Here is a 19,193-nt window from a genome sequence, read left to right as displayed (position 1 = left end):
TTTTTTATTTATTTTTTCCCCTCTCTTTTGAACAATCCATTTTCAAGATTTGACCCAATCCAATAGCCAGAATCTGATCAGATAACTGCTGAACAAATGGATCCATCTATTGATGATGATGGTATTTCCCTCAGCCTGCTGTCATCTAGTGGTAAGAGACTGAATGTATGACTGCAATATTTTTTTCACAAATACATTAATTTCATTACAATTACCACACTAATACATTAGTACAATGTTATTGTAAAACTGTCAAAATGAAGAATGTCTTACTGCAACAAGTTTATTTAATGTGCATCCTGTGAAATCAAATCAAACCTGTTGATAACAGTCAGCCAAATCTAAATGTACAAAGATCGCACATTCAGAATCTCCAGAGGTGGCTAGACGTGTCTCTCAAAGTCCATGATATGATGTCAATGAAGAGAAACAGGGTGATCTTTGTTGTCAATGCTGGTTCCCCACAATGCTTAGCTTCATACGTTCATGTCCTCCCATGATTCCTGGGGTTCATCCACAGAGGCTTCCTGGTATTGGAGGAACCTGATGAGAGTTCCAGGAAGAGGTAAGGTCACAATATCTCTGAGGCGTTGGATTCCAACCTGCTGTCTGATCTTCAGTCGACACAACTGCATGAGTCTCCACGGTGGTGCTGGAACACACAACATTCTGCACTTACACACACTGTATATACAGTATATATATATATATATATATATATATATATATATATATATAAATCACACCCAGTGTGAAGTGGGCGGTGTGGTCATGGCCACAGTGGTCATCATAGTGATGGAAGCTCACTTCCAAAAAAATTTTTTTTTGGAAGTGCATAATCCTATTTATAGGTTATTAATGTCATCATGTGTCTCGCTAGCCAATCACAGTGCTGAATAGAGTCAGCCAATAGAGTCAGCCAATCACAGTACAGCTAGGGGGGCCAGCTGGGCCAATCACAGTGCAGGAAACTAATACTAATGAGGTGTCCCAACCCCACTTATAGGGGCGGCTACACCGCCCAATAAAGAGAGAGCACGGTTTCCCAAACAGTGGGTCGGGACCCATGTTTGGGTCACGGACCACTTTGTATGAGTCGCGAGTAAATATCCCCTTTTTTTTGTTTCCTGCATAAAAAAATATATACCGGTATTATTATTTCAAAAGATTAAAAAAATATTTAAACAAAAAAGTTCAATACAATTCAAACATTTTTCTAAAGTATTTAATAAAATAAAGCAAATAATTTCCATAAATACATTAAAAAAAGTAGTGAAAAAAGCAGATCCACAAGCTCGCAACACGGCGCGAAGTGCCTCGTAAGTACTTATTCTGGGTCTGGCAGAACCAGGTCTCCTGGTCTTGTTTTAATTGTAGAGGCCTGCTTCAATAGAGGGGCATAAATGCATCAGGAGGCACGGCTCTCCCTACAAAATATGACAGCCGCCATGACGCATCGCTCTAGTGAACAGCAGCAGCCAATGAGGTATATCTACATTTACTAGATTCAAGTACACAAATAGATGAACCTTTTACCATTTTTTAATTGATGCTTTGTATGGCCCTGTTAATGTGAACCTTTCAGCAATATTTTGAATAGATGCATCATTATCAGTCCTCATGAGGGGACATGCACTGTATGTACAGTCTACACTATGTGGTTTTGTTACCTGCTTTCTCTTTGATGCTCTGCCAATCAGGGTAGCTGTTCAGGTGTTCCTGAAGCCTGGAGCACAATGTCACATGACCAACATAGTCCAATAGAACGTCAATAATGGGCCCTGCCCACCGGCTGATGCTGTCCATGGAGATGATCTCACAGAACTGAAAATTCACAAACAAATAAACAACATAGTTAGATAGAATAACAGATACATTGTTTCTCACTACCCCCCCCCCTATCCTACCTGTAAAGTAATAATGGTCACCTGGTTTAATAGTTAAACCTGGAATACATAGTGAACTAGCTGGTAGGATATAAACCCAGAAGTACTGGAAGTCCTGGTAGGAGTGTAAATAAGTTGCCTTGGGAACCAACTGTTCCCGGCCCATCTTCTGATACTGTAGTTCAGGGGTCTTCAACAGGGGGACTCCTACAGGGTCCTCAAAGATTTGGCGGCCCCCCTGTAGTAACTATGTGATAATAGGGACTTTATTTTGTTCTTTTCTCCATTAACCACTTGAACCCTAGCAGCCCTATTCTGAGGGGAACGTTAGCCAAAAATAGCAGATCTACAAGCCCACAACGCCACGGCAAAGAGGTTTGGTCTGGGGGGGGGAGTATTACACCCCCCAGAAGGGGCTGTATAGAGCAGTATTGAGGGTTTAAGTGGTTAACTGTCTGAAAATACACATGAACACGAATCCAACACAACGCTACACAATGATACTGTCAAACACGTCTATGAAGCTATCTATGGAATCTATGGAAAAGTTTAATCTGCAACACAATTTTATACAATATGTAGAGGGGGTCCCTGCTTCATTTCTCTTTCAGCTAAGGGGTACCTGAAAAACGTTGAAGACCCCTGCTGTAGTGTGATACGGGGACTTACCCCCAATCCAACCATTGATGCTAAGTGCCAAGCAGGGAGGCATTGGGCACCATTTTATAGTACTAGTACTGCTGGATTTATATCCTACGAGAATCTTGCTCTTGTTTTCTCTTTTGCTCTTTTTGGGCGGTGTAGCCGCCCCTATAAGTGGAGTTGGGACACCTCATTAGTATTAGTTTCCTGCACTGTGATTGGCCCACTTTCCTGTACTGTGATTGGCTGACTCTATTGGCTGACTCTATTCAGCACTGTGATTGGCTAGAGAGACACATGATGACATTAATAACCTATAAATAGGATTATGCACTTCCAAAAATATTTTTTTTTTGGAAGTGAGCTTCCATCACTATGAAGACCACTGTGATGACCACACCGCCCACTTCACACTGGGTGTGATTTTTCTTTCTTTTGACCCCTTTTTCTCCCCAATTTAGTCGTTATGCCAGTTGTTTCCTCCCCACACACATTTCTGTGTGATCACTGCTGTTGTATCTTACTGACACACCTGGCAGTGAGGAGCCCCCACCGGGAGGACATAGAGCATTCATCCTACTCCTCCTGCCCAACACTCCCTGCAGACAGGTGCCGCCCAGCCTGTAGGATTACATGCAGTAACAATTGTGTTCGTGTAGACGTTCGACAAAGCCGGATGCACCACGGTGGATTTGAAACCACGACCTCTGCGGTGGTGGGCAGGCACTTTACCACTGCGACACCCGAGCCAACAGGATAGACCACCCACACACACACACACACACACACACACACACACACACACACACACACACACACACACACACACACACACACACACACACACACACACACACACACACACACACACACACACACACCTTTACCACTGTACCTGGGTATAATGGTCGCGCGTGTCGTCCGACCCAAATCTCTCAAAGCGGGTGACTTTGATTGGCGGATGAGGCCCGTTGCCATAGTCACAGGTGAAACAGGATTGGGCGTCACAGCCATTGTCCAACAGCAACCTGAGAACGTGGAGCTGCTTCATACTGAAGAGGATGGAGGATGGGAAGCTGGTGCGATGGAAGGGGACGTAGGCGTTGACGTTCGCTCCGTGTTTCAACAGGAGTCTGACAGTCTGCATGCAGCCCTGCCTCACAGCCACCAGCAGAGGGCAGAAGAGGTCCAGGTTGGGGTTGGCTCCTGCCTCCAGCAGCATGGTGGTGGCTTCCATGTTGTTGTTGAAGACAGAGGAGTAGAGCGCTGTGCTGCGACGGTCCTCGTACAGCTTTGTCCACTCCGTTGACAGCTGGGCGTTGGGGTCGAACCCAGCCGAGAGCAGAAGCTCCAGAATTTCATTGTGGTCGTATTCTGCTGCCAGGTGGAGAGGACTGATCCCGGTTCGACGAACCCTCGTTTTGCTGGTGGCTGGGATTAGCATGGACACCATGCTGTAAATTAATAATAACAACAGCAACAATACATTATACATATATTCAAATTCAGCTTTGAATAACAGTGTACTATTGGCTCTATGCACGGCAGCCATATTGGAAAGACCTTCACAGGTGTTACCAATGATACTAATGAAGGCTCTGTTCCATTCTGGTCAAACAGAGTCAGGGTGCTGTTATTGTGGATGTTGGCTCACTGGAAACACTCTGCTACACCAGTGGGTCTCAAAGTGTGGTCCAGAGACCCTCATGGGGGGGTTTCAAAAGGCCCCTTACGGGTGTGTAACTCTGAGAGTGTACAAATGGAACCGAATATTTGGTTCCATTTGTACACTCTCAGAGTTATGGGTGTCCTTGAAATTAAATGGTTTGAGAACCACTGTGCTACACTAAATGGAACAGAGCCTTCATTAGTATCATTGGTAACACCTGTAAAGGAAATAAGGAAGAGGCCCAATTTCCTTCCAATATGGCTGCTGTGCATAGAGGCTATTGCAATGTGTTATGAGTGTAACAGCCAGGTTGTGGTGTGTCAGGGCACATTATGTGAGTGTACGTACGTATATCTTCCTTTCTGGGCAGCAATATGAAGTGGCAACAGGCCTCTCTTTCCTGGTATGCTAGCATCTGCATCCAGGGACAGAAGAAGCTTTACGATGTCCACATGGTCGTTCTTTGCTGCTTCATAAAGGGCTGTCGACCCATCAGATGCTTGTTTGTTCATGTCAGCACCTGGATTATTAAAAATGTACAATATGAACATTTGATCCACACCAGCAAATGGATGAAGACATATTTCCCTGTACATGATCACACTTTCACCTCACACAATTTGTCTCATGAGGTTATAATGTTATGTTATCTTCCTATCTGCCAGTAATGTGTCCGAAACCTGCTGTCATCCGGTACACAGACAGGATACATTTTACCCATCAGTCATTGACTCTTTTTTTTAACTTACATTTCTATCCCACGATTTTGTAACCCTTTTTCACCCGGTGCCAATTTTTCTAAGTGATCCTCTGCGCTACACTCCCCCCGCCAGCCTAAGGAGCCCAGGGCCGAGCTCATGCCTCCTTCAATGCATGATTCCAACCAGTTTCTTTCCCCTCCATCAGGCGCCCCGGCTGTCATGGGGAGGCGGTATAGCGACCAGGATTACTACATGTTTTTGTGAGGGTATTAACTACGCTTGAGTCTACAGAGGTGCAAGTGACTGGAGACAGTCTCCAGCCATGTCTCCAGTCGGTCTCCAGGCGTCGGGGGGGGCCCCCTTGTCTCCAGTCGCCCCCCTCATCGACCTCCATTCACTCTCCAGTCTCCAGAGGCCCCCACCTTCCTGAGAATCTCTCTCATTTGCCTGTCCCCGCCCCCTTCACTGCTCTCTGAGTTTCTCAACGGCAGCCATCTTTGTTTGCATTTAGATGGACAGGAACACTCTATGCTTTTTAATTCATTATAGACCCCCACAAGCAAACAATGATGGTCCCTTGGTGCTGGTTGGGACCCAATAACATTTCGATTTTATGTTTTATATGTTTTTGATGACGTTAAGGCCTGGATTTGGACGTCTCTCTCCCAGCCTGTAGCAGTAAGAGTTGCCAGACTCTGCGAGAGAATCGAGCAACCCGGTCTGGGAAAACAAAGCCCAAAAGAAGCGACTGTATGGGCCACAGGAGCCCCCACGGATGGTCTCTTTGTGCTGGTTGAGACCCAATAACGTTTATATTTGATGTTTTATATGCTTTTGATGACATCCAGGCGTCGATTTTTACATCTATGTCACAGACTCCTGTCACAGCCAGCGTTGCCAGGTTCTGTGAGAGAAACGAGTGACTGGGTGTGAGCCCTTTTAAACCTACTGTATACATAGTCAATTTGAAAATAGCAGATCTACAAGCTCACAACGTGTCACATCGTGACGGATTGTGAGCTTGTAGATCTGCTATTTTCAAATAAATCTTGGGGGACATAATAAAGCAGACCTGGCTGCAAACAATGGTGAGAGCATATGTCAGACAGCAGCAGCATCAGAAGACAGGTAAGGTGCCTTGTAAACAGATGTTTAATGGCTCTAATTGTGCTAATGGAACATAATCATTGATCATTATACCCCTTAGTCCCTAAGGAAGACCCGATTTTATATTGAATATGATTTTAAATGTGGGCTGAGAGCTGCTTAAAGCTAACAAACAGTCCATGCTAGACACATATCATTATTCATAGAACATCACTGATCAACATTAAAGCCTTGATTTTATATTTCATATTATTTAAAATATTTTTAGCTTTGTTTATTATATAGCAGTTTGAGGGAAAGAGCTCTAGCTCCGTTTTTGTACTGTTATTTAACATGACAGTTTAATGTTTTGTGGTCATGGGTCAAGGTGTGTTGGTCAAGACATGTTTACCTCCATCTGGGGTGTGTGGGTTTTGTAAACTGCTCAGTGTAACATGCATGATATTATACAACCCACATGCTAAATGAGGAGAAATCAAATTAGTGATTGACTGTTTCAGACAATGTAATGTATTGTAGATGTTGATTCTAATCACTGTATCTGATCTGTTTATTTATGTCAATTCTTTTCTGGGGACCCCAGTACAGTTCATCAGTAGGCCTACAGTTATTTTAATAATATGATAGGGCAGTGGTTCTCAAAGAGAGGGTGTACAAATGGAACCAAATGGACCCATGAGGGTCCATATGGTTCCATTTATACACTCTTAAGAGTTAGGATTGTATAGTATAGATTGCGGTCCCAGAGGTAGAAAATGTTCAAATAGGGGTCTCTGTGATAGCGCATACTATGCGTTCATATTATTTGAGATATTTAATTATGTGTAGGCCTTTATGTATAGTCTACAATGTAGACTATACATAAAGGCCTACATGATTGTGGATGTTGTGTGTTCATTATGCTCCCAACTAGTGTAATAGAGTTGAGGCTTTGGACAGAGAGAGACTCAAAGCTGTTTATGTGAATAAAATGTTCATCCAATATGTGTGTGCTATTACAGTAGTTCTCAAACATTTTCATGTGAAGGACCCCCAAATGAATATGCATTTGACTACAGGGTTTATTGATGATTTTGATGTTATATTAACACATTTTCCTGGAGACCCCCTGGAACCCCCTTAACTCATTCACTGCCAGAACTTTTTTTTTTTTGCGTTTGCCCACTGCCAGAGATTTTTCATTGAAAAAAAAAAGTACTCAGGAGCCGAGATACAAAATGTATAAGTTTTAAGTTAACAAGGAATTGGATGGGAGTCTAGATCTTCAAAAAATCATATCTCCTTGGTCTTTGGGTTAAATTTTTTTTTGTATTATTTAAAGTCGTTTTAGTCGTTCTTGGCAGACAGGGCTTAAAGGACAACTTTGTTTTTTTACAACCACGGTTTATATCTTAGCTTGTAATTAAAGTAAAAAAAAGATGAGTGTTTTTTTCTTTTCATTTACTGCTTTCTATAGTTTTAGCAATTTTCGCGATATTTTTTTACAGTGGGCGGGGGCATTCTGTCCGGTGGCTAAATATGCCTTTTTTACACAATAAAAAAGGTCCTGTGGTCTTGGATGGCCAGATGTGAGTTATTGGGGGCTAGAAGAGCTACTGTCAATAATAATAAAGAAAACACCGGGTTATTGTGTAAAAAAATACATATTTAGCCACCGGACAGAATGCCCCCGCCCACTGTAAAAAAGATCACGAAAATTGCTAAAACTATAGAAAAGTTTAACACTCATCTTTTATTTACTTTAATTACAAGCTAAAACATAAACCTTGGTTGTAAAAAAAACTAAGTTGTCCTTTAAAGGACAGAAGTCGTTTTAGTCGTTCTAGGCAGGGAATGAGTTAAGAACCCCTGGGGGTCCCCTGACCACAGGTCTTTTTAATATTTTCTGTATCACATGCAAGTAGGGACATGGTGGTGTCACAAAGCAAACAAGCACTGGTAGTTAGTACTTCTAGCTTATGTTGGTTTCAGGGTGCAAGTCCCTGCAGTGCTGTACCCTGCTGACTGTCTCACCTTTGTCCTGTATGTTTACATGAAATGTTATCACTCAATTAGTTGTCACGCTGTCCAGTTAACACATTTGGTTCCATTTGTACACTCTCAGAGTTAGGATTTTATAGTATAGATTGTGGTCCCAGAGATAAAAATCAAATGGGGGTCCGTGGTCTAATGCATATCAAACTGGGGGTCCTTGAAATTAAAAGGTTTGAGAACCACTGTGACAGGGGATACTGTGTGTTCATATTTGAGACAGTTATTTATGCAAATATTCCACATTCACTTTTCACTTCATTAATGTTTTTAAATAGCCGATCTACAAGCTTGTAGATTGGCTATTTTCAAATAGCTGATGTATATAGGGTATATAGTAGCTTGCTGATTTTGATGCTATAGATATTAACACATTTTGGGGACCCCTGTACAGTTCATCAGTACAATTATTTAACATGACAGTGTGGTGCTAAAGCTGCAGTCGAAATCCAGCTCTTAGAGAACATGTGATATCCCCTGGTGTGTGTTCATATTATTTTAGATATTAAATGATGTGCAGGCCTATTGGCTTTGGACTGACAGAGACAGGCAGAAAGCTGTTCAATACATGTTCATCCTGTGCTGTTGCAGTGGTTCTCAAACCTTTTCATGTCAAGGACTCAAAATGAATATATTTTTGGCCATTAAGATTTTTTGAAAATAGCCAATCTACAAGCTTGTAGATCGGCTATTTTCAACCAGGTGATGAAAGGTTTAAAGTGGCTAAAATGTGTAACATGGATTATAGGCCAAATGCTACAGCAGAGGAAATGGTGAGAAATCAAATGAGTGATTGACTGTTTTAGACAATATGCATTGCAGATATGTTGATTCTAACCAAATTACTGTATCTGAGATATTTATTTATGTCTAGGCTCCTATGCTCTTGTTTAGTGTACATGATAGGGCAGTGGTTCTCAAACAGAGGGTGTACAAATGGAACCAAATGGACCCTCACAGGTCCATTTGGTTCCATTTCCAGTTCCATATTATTGTCTCTGCCAGGCCGAAAGGCATGGCGAGAGAGTATGTTTTGCACCCTGTCTGACCAGCTAATCTCCAGGACCGTTGGCATGATCGCAGCGAAACTATGCACACACACTCCCTGGATGCCAATTCAGAACCTCTGCCCCTCTGTGGCGCTATAACAGGCCCCTTTCACATGGGCCTGTTATAGCGCCACCAGGAGGCCGCTTTTTGCAAAACCCATTTTTGACAGTACTCCTACAGATTCTGTCCAAACGTCACGTAAATCGGTACACAGTGGCCCTCATTTATCAACGGAGCGTATAAACCGGCTTATATTTTTCCATATATTCGGCCGTACACCAACGTCGAAGTCACATTTATCAACGAATCCTACACAGCCAATCCTAGCGTACATTGGGTCGGAGCCTTGATAAATGTCACGGCTGAAACCAAGCGCCATTTAAATAACACGCCCTTAAATATTCTCGAAACGCCCTGATTTTACGACATGGAGAACCAGAATACGACCAAATAAAGCATGGGAAGCCAAAAGAGTTTCGCCGGCTTGCCTCGCCTCGCTGCCTGTCAAGTCACACATGCACACACACACACACGCCTCTCTCTGTCTCACACACACATACACACACACACCCAACTGTGTCTTTCATGTAATCCGTAACGGTACAATCTTTGTCACATAGGCTTGTAGCCTACATGAATTACATAATGATACCAATCACATTGCCATGAATGGGGTTTGTATATTAATTTAACCATACCCATACCGAGCAGTGCACACGCAGTCATGTAGGATATTCCCCGTGAGACTCGGACGGGCGGCAGTGATCCCGTGCTGCCACGTTAATAAGAGATTCGATCGTCGGGTTGATATCCTTAACCCAGCCAGGTTGTGTAGCCTACATAACTCTCTATGACATAACTCCATAACATAGGACAAGCTACTGTAAGTTTGTAGTCCATGAAAAGATGGTCGGGGCTCCCGAAAATGCTCTTGCAGAAGCGCTCGTATATTTTGAAAATAGCAGATCTACAAGCTCACAACGCATCGGGATGGGACCTGTTGTGAGCTTGTAGATCTGCTATTTTCAAATAGCCAATGCAGCCAGATCTGCAAGCTTAACCGAATGACTGTTAAAGCAGTTTGTTTAAATTACTTTATAAAATGTTATATTTTCACAGGGATTATTTATTAGTGTAGATATACATTTAGGAGTGGATTATGTGTCCAGATGCCTGTCAGACAGTCAGACAATGCTTCTCCGCAGGTCTAGAATGGAATAAACGGGCGCAGCCAACGTCAACAACAGCTATCGACCAGACGTGAGATCTCAGCGTACGGTAGGATGAAGCCATCGTCAGGTTATATTGATAAATGCCGAAAGTTGCGGTGATTATTTGGTCTGCGCCGCGTTGATAAATGAGGGCCAGTATCTCTATAGTCATTAAACAAAACGGCTCTTTCAGATTTAACTTTTTCACTATCATCAGTGTTTCCTTAATTCATGTTTTTTGTTTACACATGATTTTTTTCTATTGATTCATGTTCATGGGTATTTTTCAGACAATAACCACCTGTGAGGGGTTGTGAGCTTGTAGATCGGCTATTTTCAAATAGATGATGTATATAGGGTTTATAGTGGCTAGCTGATTTTTATACTATATCAAATCTGAGAATCACTGTGCTATTGTATAGTGTGATTACAGGTCAATCAGTAAACACTAAAGGAAAGCTGTGTTGGTAAAGCCAGGTTATTCATATCTTTTCATACATTTTCATGCAAGTAAGGGCATGGTGTGAACATGGCAAAAAAGCACTGGTAGTAGGTACTCCTGGTTTCTGCTGGGAACAGGGTTCGAGTCCCTGCAGCGCTGTGCTTACTGTTTCACCTTTAAATTGTCCTGTTGTATGTTTACATACAAAGTTAGCACTCAATTCATAGATTCATAATACCTGAATGCACTTTTAATTATAGTACATCAAGCAGATAGCCCTGTGATTACATCTTTATAGCACATGGTTGCATTACAGTGCAACCACAATGTGATTACGTACTTATTCACTATGCAACGTTTTTGTACTCCTATGTCATGGTGTATTAGTCAGCACAGTGGATTAATATTTCTATCGATCTGGGATGTTAAGGTTGTGCAAAACTGTGGTCAATGAATTGCCTCTTCAGCTAGATTAAACGGCAGTCGCTTATAACTGTTGAGACTCCTAGAACATTAAGACGTGTTGACATGGATAGCTTTGTGTCTAATAACATCTCTGTGTTAATGAATGGGGTATGAGCATTATGTCATACAGTGTAGATTGTAGATCGGACCATGTCGTACAGTACATGGTCTACAGACCATGTACTCATCGCTGGCCTCACAGAATGCACTACGGTACGGCTCATCCCCCTACCCTAGGAGACACAGGGAGAACATGCAAACTCCACACAGAGTAGGCCCTTTCGCCAAACCCACCTAGGGTATGGGCGCTGATGATGCGTAGGAGAAGACACGCCCACAGCGTCCCCGGCGGGAATCGAACCCAGGACCTATCGACTGCGCCACCGTGCCCCCCAGTCATTGACTCTTGACCCAGGTCGAGCCAGTCCTTTATTAGTCTCAATCATGTCCAGGTTTTGTTAGAGAAAATCACAGGCAAGCCTCTGATTGGCTGAGCTGTAACAGAAGTCCATGGCTCATCAGTAGTTGGTCTAAAGAGGCCTGCGTTGTTTTCTTAAGGGGCGGCCCTAAACCTCTTCAATAGTTGTCATTAGATACAGATATCTGGAACATAGACAGATCTAATGGTCTTGTAATGCGGGACTATTCTGTCTCTTCAAAAGCTACTGTAGAATAAAAGGGTGAATGCAGTTGAAAATGTGATAAGATAGAAAACCAGTACTCCTGGTATAATATAAAAGCAGCAGTACGAGGTTCTGGTAGGATATAAAAACAGCAGTACTTGAGGTACTGGTCGGATAGAAAACCAGTCATCTTAGAGGACCTGGTAGGATCGAAAACAAACAGTATTATAGGTCCTATTGGGATGAAAAAGAAGCAGTAGAGGTTCTGGTAGGATAGAAAACAGCAGTGCTATGGTGTCATGTACCTACCGTGTCTGACAAGGAAGCGTAGCGTTTCTAACCGTCCAGTCTGAGCAGCTTCGGACAGTGGAGTCATGCCATAGTCATTGGCTGGACTGAGTTTGGCTCCGGCTTTGATCAAGATCTCACAGATCTCCACGTTGTTCTGACAAACGGCTTCGTGCAGCGCTCTAAATCCCAGGATACATGGGGTGTTGAGTTCTGCGCCGTGGCTTAACAATGTGGCCACCAGCTCTGCATTGTTCCTCTCACATGCTGGGGAGAACACAAACTGTTTGGTAACTTATACAATAGCATCTGTTGAAGTGGGCTGACCATTTCCGAACTACTGCTACTTAATCAACCCACTAAGACCGGGAACGCATCTGTGTCATTTTAAGATTTCTTTGGCTATTCAAAAATAGCAGATCTACAAGCTCATAGCGTGGCACTTGTAGATCTGCTATTTTGGAAAAATCGTGAAAATGTGTGCAAAATTAAATATTTGAATATTTTATATATATATATATTTTTTAAGCGAACATTTTTAACTTTGCTAATCTTTGCTTCTGGGGGGGGGGGGGTCCCTGGAACAACATATTTTGAGATGGGGGTCCGCGGCCAAATACATATAATTGTGGGGGCCCTTGACATGAAAAAAGTTTGAGAACCACTGATATTATAGCAACATCATTTATTTAAAAAAAACTGACATTTGTTGAATCCCCAGAAGCAAAGATTTGAGTTTAAATGTTCGCTTAGGAAAATATATATATTCAAAGTTTTGCAGAAATTTCCACGACTCTTTTTAAAAAATAGCAGAACTACTGCTACTTAATCAACCCATTAAGACCGGGAACGCATCTGTGTAATTTTAAGATTTCTTTGGCTATTCAAAAATAGCAGATCTACAAGCTCATAGCGCAGCACTTGTAGATCTGCTATTTTTGAAAAATTGTGAAAATGTGTGCAAATATTTGAATATTTTATATATGTTTTTTTTTTTTTTTAAGCGAACATTTTTAACTTTGCTAATCTTTGCTTCTGGGGGGGTCCCTGGAACAACATATTTTGAGATGGGGGTCTGTGGCCAAATACATATAATTGTGGGGGCCCTTGACATGAAAAAAGTTTGAGAACCACTGATATTATAGCAACATCATTTATTTAAAAAAAACTGACATTTGTTGAATCCCCAGAAGCAAAGATTTGAGTTTAAATGTTCGCTTTGGAAAATATATATATTCAAAGATTTGCAGAAATTTCCACGACTCTTTAAAACAAATAGCAGATCTACAAGTTCATAACGCGGCACTCGGTGCCGCGCTATGAGCTTGTAGATCTGCTATTTTTTAAATAGCCAAATAAATGACACAGATGTGTTCCTGGCTTTAAAGGGTTAACATGCAGAGTAATGTTGATCTTAAGAGGGTGAAGGTACAGATGAAGTAAAGGAGGATTCACCAGTGGTTTTCAACCTTGGTCCGCAAGTGATTCCTGCAAACCAGCTAGTTGATTGCATCATTTTGTTGCCCCAGGTCTAACTAGCCCCTTAGTAGTCTAGTACAGTGAAGCCCACGTGGACGCAATTAACTTATTGGTTGTATACAAACAGTAGTATAATTCAGCATAATGAAATCCTGGTATAGGATTGAAAACCAGCAAGGCATCATGGTTGGACAGAAAACCAGCAATAATCATGGTCCGAAAGAAAACCAGCAATACTAGGGGTGATTGTAAAATAGAAAACCAACAGTACTAGAGGACAAACTTCAGCACAACTGTGGTGTTTCTATACCTTTATAGAGCGGAGTCTCTCGGTCTTCATTCACAATTTCAGGATCAGCTCCACTCTCCAGCAGCAGACGGACACAGCCTGCCTGCTCATTATCGACCGCTAACATCAACGCTGTCTGTTCCTTCTCTGTTTTCTTGTTCACCATACCAGGCCTGGCTGGAAGAAACAAGACACACTAAACTAGACAGAGAGCAGATCCAATAATTCCCAGAAGAACCATGTCACTTGTTAAAGTGTTCTTCAGCTAGAAAACAAGTGTTTGTGTTACCTGCCAGCAGCACTCTGAGACAGGCTTCCTGGCCATAGGTGGCTGCCTGGTGGATTGCCAGCCAGTTAGGCTTAGTGGGCAAAACCAGGTTGCATCCTGGGACGTTAAGTAGCTTTCTGACTCTGTTAACATCACCAGCTCTTATTGCTGCAAACAGAGGATCCTCCACCCTAGAAAACAATACACATCCACATCCACTCTAATGTTTTACAATCACACTTGACTTTTCATGCCGATCAATCTCTTGTTCAAGAGCCCTTATGAATGTTCTTCTTCTTAAGTTTTTTTTTTATATATTTTTTTATTAGGGGGCCTGAGCACTGGACCAGTCCGAAGCCAAATTGAAACGGATTAAATTATTCTTTGCACAAATAAATGTTATAAGGACCTAAAGGTGCTCAAAAGCTGCATATTTTTCGGAACGGTTAAAAGTTTACATATTTTATGGGTCTCGAAAATGGCTAGGGCTCAATAGCGCCCCCTACAACCTTAGTACGGTTTCACCTACATGATGTACTGCTGTGTTACTGATGTGTTGATGATTATTGATTTGTTATTGATGTTATTGATTTGTTCCGTAAAATAAATCCATTACTGTTGCGATACGCCACCATTCGTCTTTTATAACACGTCATGACATTACTCACCGTGCTATTAAACGTCTTCCTGTCACATGACCAGGGAGTTAGTCAGACTCAGCATGCATATTAATATGCCAGCTAGGGGTTTCCCTTTAGCTAATAATTCAATTATACTTCCATTAAGCCATATAGCTATTGACTGTTGCTTGTAATGGGATTTGAAATGAATCGAAGTGTTCATTCATCTGTCTGTCAGACACCTACCGGTCAGCACGCTTTGTACTTGGAGGATTGGGAGAACTGTAGTGAGCGGTGACATTGTGTTGTTGTATGGGCCTGGGCTTAGTGCTGGTGCTGTGAATATGTTGGGTGCCTGGTTGAGTGCTGGTGCTGTGAAGGTGTGGGGCGCTGGGCTGTCTGAAATCTGCATTGGGTGGACATGGAGTTTGTCTGGTATCTGTGGATGGAGTTTTACTGTGGTCTTCACTGAGGCTGCGTTCGATGGCTATCTGGATCAGCTCCTCATCAGACAGGTTGGTGTAGACAGAATAGTCCTCAAACCCCAACGAGGGACCAGAGGCTCCTGGCACAGAAAGGCCAGCTGTCTCCATGGCGATGCTGATAAGGGAGAATAACAAGTAAGTAGCCATGCCGAGCCATTTGGCCCATCTCCTGTTTCTGTAGCATGAGGCGGCCCGATGCACAAGTACATCCTCCAGCCATGATAAATATACTACATACACCCCCTGTTTACAATGTATAACTTTTCCATTATGCATGGTCCTTCTCCATGAAATAGCATTTATTAAATAGGGTTTATAAAGGGAGACACTTTGGTGTCCAGGTGCAGGCCAAATGGATGGCCAACATGAAAAATACTGAAGTCTGCACACACTGCTGTCTTTGTTCCAGATGGTGTCTCCCTGCCTGGACATGTAGCGGTAAAGGAGCGTATCTGTAACGCTGACATTGAAATGTTGGCAATTGGTAGGCGCCCTAATAGGTGAACCACATTCACACATTGGTCATGGAGGTGACTGTCTACATCCCACACAATGCGTTAGGGTGCTGTTTCCCAAACAGTGGGTTGGGACCCATGTTTGGGTCGCGGACCAATTTGTATGGATCTCGAGTAAATATCAACCCCTGTTTCAAAAGATTTTAAAAAGTTTAAACAAAAAAATCACAACTTATTAAATTAAAAACAATTCCAACATTTTTAAAGTATTAAAAAATTTAAAAAATCTAATCATTTCCATAGATACATAAAAGCAATGTTTAAGAAGTAGTGAAAATAGCAGATATGCAAGCTCTCAATGCGGCGCTAAGCGACGCATTGTGAGCTTGTAGATCTGCTATTTTCACTAGTTTGGGTCCCGGGCAAAATGTTTAATTCCCCTTTTGGGTCTTGAGATAAAAAGTTTCAGAACCACTGCGTTTAGGTCACGCGAGTGCCCTGATCCCCTCCCCCCCCCTCCACACACACACACACACACACACACACACACACACACACACACACACACACACACACACACACACACACACACACACACACACACACACACACACACCTGATGACAGCCATGCAAATCGGAACCTTCTTCATCAGGAAGTCTGCCCAGCTCTTTATCCAGGCCTCAGTCATATCTGGACTTGACTATAGGCTCTGTGCATACAGGTCCGGTGCCGGGCACACATAATATGTGTTTGGTGGCCGGAAGTTCCATCCACTCCCATTATATGAAAAACCGGAAGGACCGCCCGATGAGTTGAGTTGACGGAGCTTAAGCGCGTGCAATAGCGTGAAGTCCAACACATCGGGTTCAACATTGATGAACCATGACCCGGCAGTGATAGGACCAACCAATAGGACAGATGTGCCATACGTTGACACCACTGGGCGGGTTTGTGAGCTTGTAGATAGGCTATTTTTGATGAATGTTCCCCCCAGAATAGGCATGCCGGGGTTCATTTGGTTAATCATCCTAATGATGTATGGTGTTTTCATATTTGTCAAGGTAAGGTGCGCCAATGTTTTCATATAGCTGGATATTATGGATAATATTACTATTTTATATTGCATGTGCATATGTTTTCAGGTTGCTAGTGGACATTCCTCTGTCTTCACTTCTACAAATAGTGCTAGTCAAAGATACACATCCGGAAAACCGGCACTTTGTTGCACTGCCCACCAGTTGCTGAAAGCCCCGGAAGATAACAAAGAAATGGACGGAAATAGGCAGAAGTGCCACATGGGCTTGCGTTCAGATGCGGCATTCTGCCGCGACTGTGTGACCGTAACTTCATTGGTTCGGCAGCAAGTTTGACCCGGAAACACACAACACCTTCCCATGTGTTTCCAGTTCAAATCTGCTGCTGAGCCAATCAAATGAAGCTATGGGAAAATTAACAGGAACAGGGAACGGTTCTGCCACCTTCTGAAAAGTGGGACTACAGTTATGCAAAGGGCTTATAGCAACTCCCACCTCTTTGACCTCCCGGCATGCTCACTGAACCAGAATTACGCAGCAAGGCTGATGCTAATGTTTCTAAAAGAACATAAATACTGTACACACCTGCATATGATGCTAATAGACCGGACATGGTCCAACCCCACACCCATATATTCCACTAGTGAGTGGGATATATGGGTGTGGGGTTTACTGACACAGTGAGGAAGTCTGTTCGAACCTTCCATAAAACACAAAGGCTAATAACACATTATTAATGTTAAGTAACCAAACTATTCGTAACTAACCACAGTATTAATGTTAGATGTTCTTACGTGTATACTGAAGGTTGTGGTTAATCTCTCTTCTCTTCTCTGTGAGACTTGCTGACGGTCTCTGTTTATGACTATTCTTGGACTGACACATGACTTCACAGACACTTGATCTGCGTTTGGCCCTCCCACAGCACATGCATGAAACCAGGGCTGTCATTTCATGAAGGCCATTGGCTCCTGTGCCCCTTGGCCTTCTGACACTTATAACCTGATATGCCCTGTGGCCAGTGGTGGAAAGTAACTAAGTATATTTACTCAAGTACTGTACAATTGTGAGGTATTTTTACTTTACTGGAGTATTTCCAATTTGCAATAATTTTACTTCTACTCCTCTACATCGCAAAGGCAAATATTGTATTTTTACTCCTCTATTATTATTTGAAAACTTTAGTTACTAGTTACTGTAGATTTTGATTATTACAAAACCACTTCAAACCTATATACTTTGGCAATTTGAAAATAGCCTATCTACAAGCTCACAACACGTCGCTGATTTGATCATTTTCCCCTCTGCCTCTTTCCTGCATTAGGTTTTTTACACGTGTCAGTGTGTGTGTCTGTCTGTGAACAGGTTATCTCAGAAACCTCTGGGCTGATCAGCGTCAAACGTTCATGCACACTGCCAGTAGGCCAAGGAAGACACTCACCCCAAATTCTGTCCCCACTCACCCCAAAAATCTGCCTCAAGGTGGCGCTATAGGTACTAGGTTGCTTTATGTTTTGGCCCATAACTCGCTATGGCTCTTTATTACACTTGATGCTTGGAATATCTACAAAAAAGACATTGCACACCGCAAAAGTGAGGAGTAAAGTGTCTCCCTAATCGCTGGATATTAAACTGCATCGATCTGTCTACAGAGTTTTGCTCAGTCCCTCTTTGTTCTTCATAAACTCTCCTCCATGAGATTTCACTTCTTTCCAGCTAAAGTTGAGCGAAGGGTCAGACTCATAGAAAGCCCTCACAAGGTGAATATAACTTGCACAAAACATACCAATTTCATATAAATAATTATTAATTCATGTTAATGCCATGCCATGAAACCTTACTTATTAACAATGACTGTATCCTAACTTTTCTCTAAGATTTGCTACCTATGAGCACTTACATAGGAGCACTGAACAGCCACAGTGCAGCGCCTGACTAAGGTACTGCCAGGACCGTAGTCAAGGGCAACGGCAGGCTTATGTACATAGCATGCATGTCTTTTTGTTAATGCATGCGAGCTAGGTACATAAATAATGCCATTGCCCTTGACCAAGGTAGGCCTACCCAGTGGTGATTGATTGATTGATTGATTGATTGATTTGATTGATTGATTGATTGATGTACTTTATTTAGTAAGACATGTGAACAGTACATGACAGTACATAACAGTACATGGAAGTACAAATTCACAATACAAGGTCTACTAAACTGGAAATCTCATTAAGCACTAAGCTTGTTTAAGATGAGAACCCCATGCACACAAATCATGATGACATATAAGAGACAGACAGATATACACACTACTATACAGAATGTCATACAATCAGTTTATAGGTTACTGGTATGAAGAGTGAAAAATATGTACAAAAGAAGAAAGAGAGAGGGGGGGAGGTAGGGGGGTAGGTTAGGTTAGGACATGGGGTAGGTTAGGACTTGGACAGGGGCC

At 42.4% G+C, this 19,193-nt stretch overlaps 1 protein-coding gene across 1 annotated transcript; it reads right to left on the bottom strand.

Annotated features, from left to right (window-relative positions):
• Positions 1-445: 445 nt before the first annotated feature.
• On the bottom strand, positions 446-17,624 carry LOC308103718 (ankyrin repeat and SOCS box protein 2-like). The gene is made up of 9 exons (XM_080453847.1): positions 17,542-17,624; positions 15,018-15,371; positions 14,173-14,342; positions 13,905-14,060; positions 12,137-12,382; positions 4,546-4,717; positions 3,424-3,982; positions 1,671-1,824; positions 446-652 (listed from the first exon to the last, which is right to left on the bottom strand). Exons 2-9 carry the CDS (start codon positions 15,362-15,364, stop codon positions 477-479), a joined length of 1,980 nt encoding a protein of 659 aa, XP_080309973.1. The 5' UTR covers positions 15,365-15,371; positions 17,542-17,624; the 3' UTR covers positions 446-476.
• Between the last annotated feature and the right edge of the window lie 1,569 nt (positions 17,625-19,193).

This window comes from Gymnoscopelus braueri, assembly GCF_963280865.1.
Source record: "Gymnoscopelus braueri genome assembly, chromosome: 16".
Taxonomy (NCBI): Eukaryota; Metazoa; Chordata; class Actinopteri; order Myctophiformes; family Myctophidae; genus Gymnoscopelus; species Gymnoscopelus braueri.
Note: the sequence above shows the minus strand (reverse complement) of the source record. Positions and strands in the feature narration are given on the sequence as shown.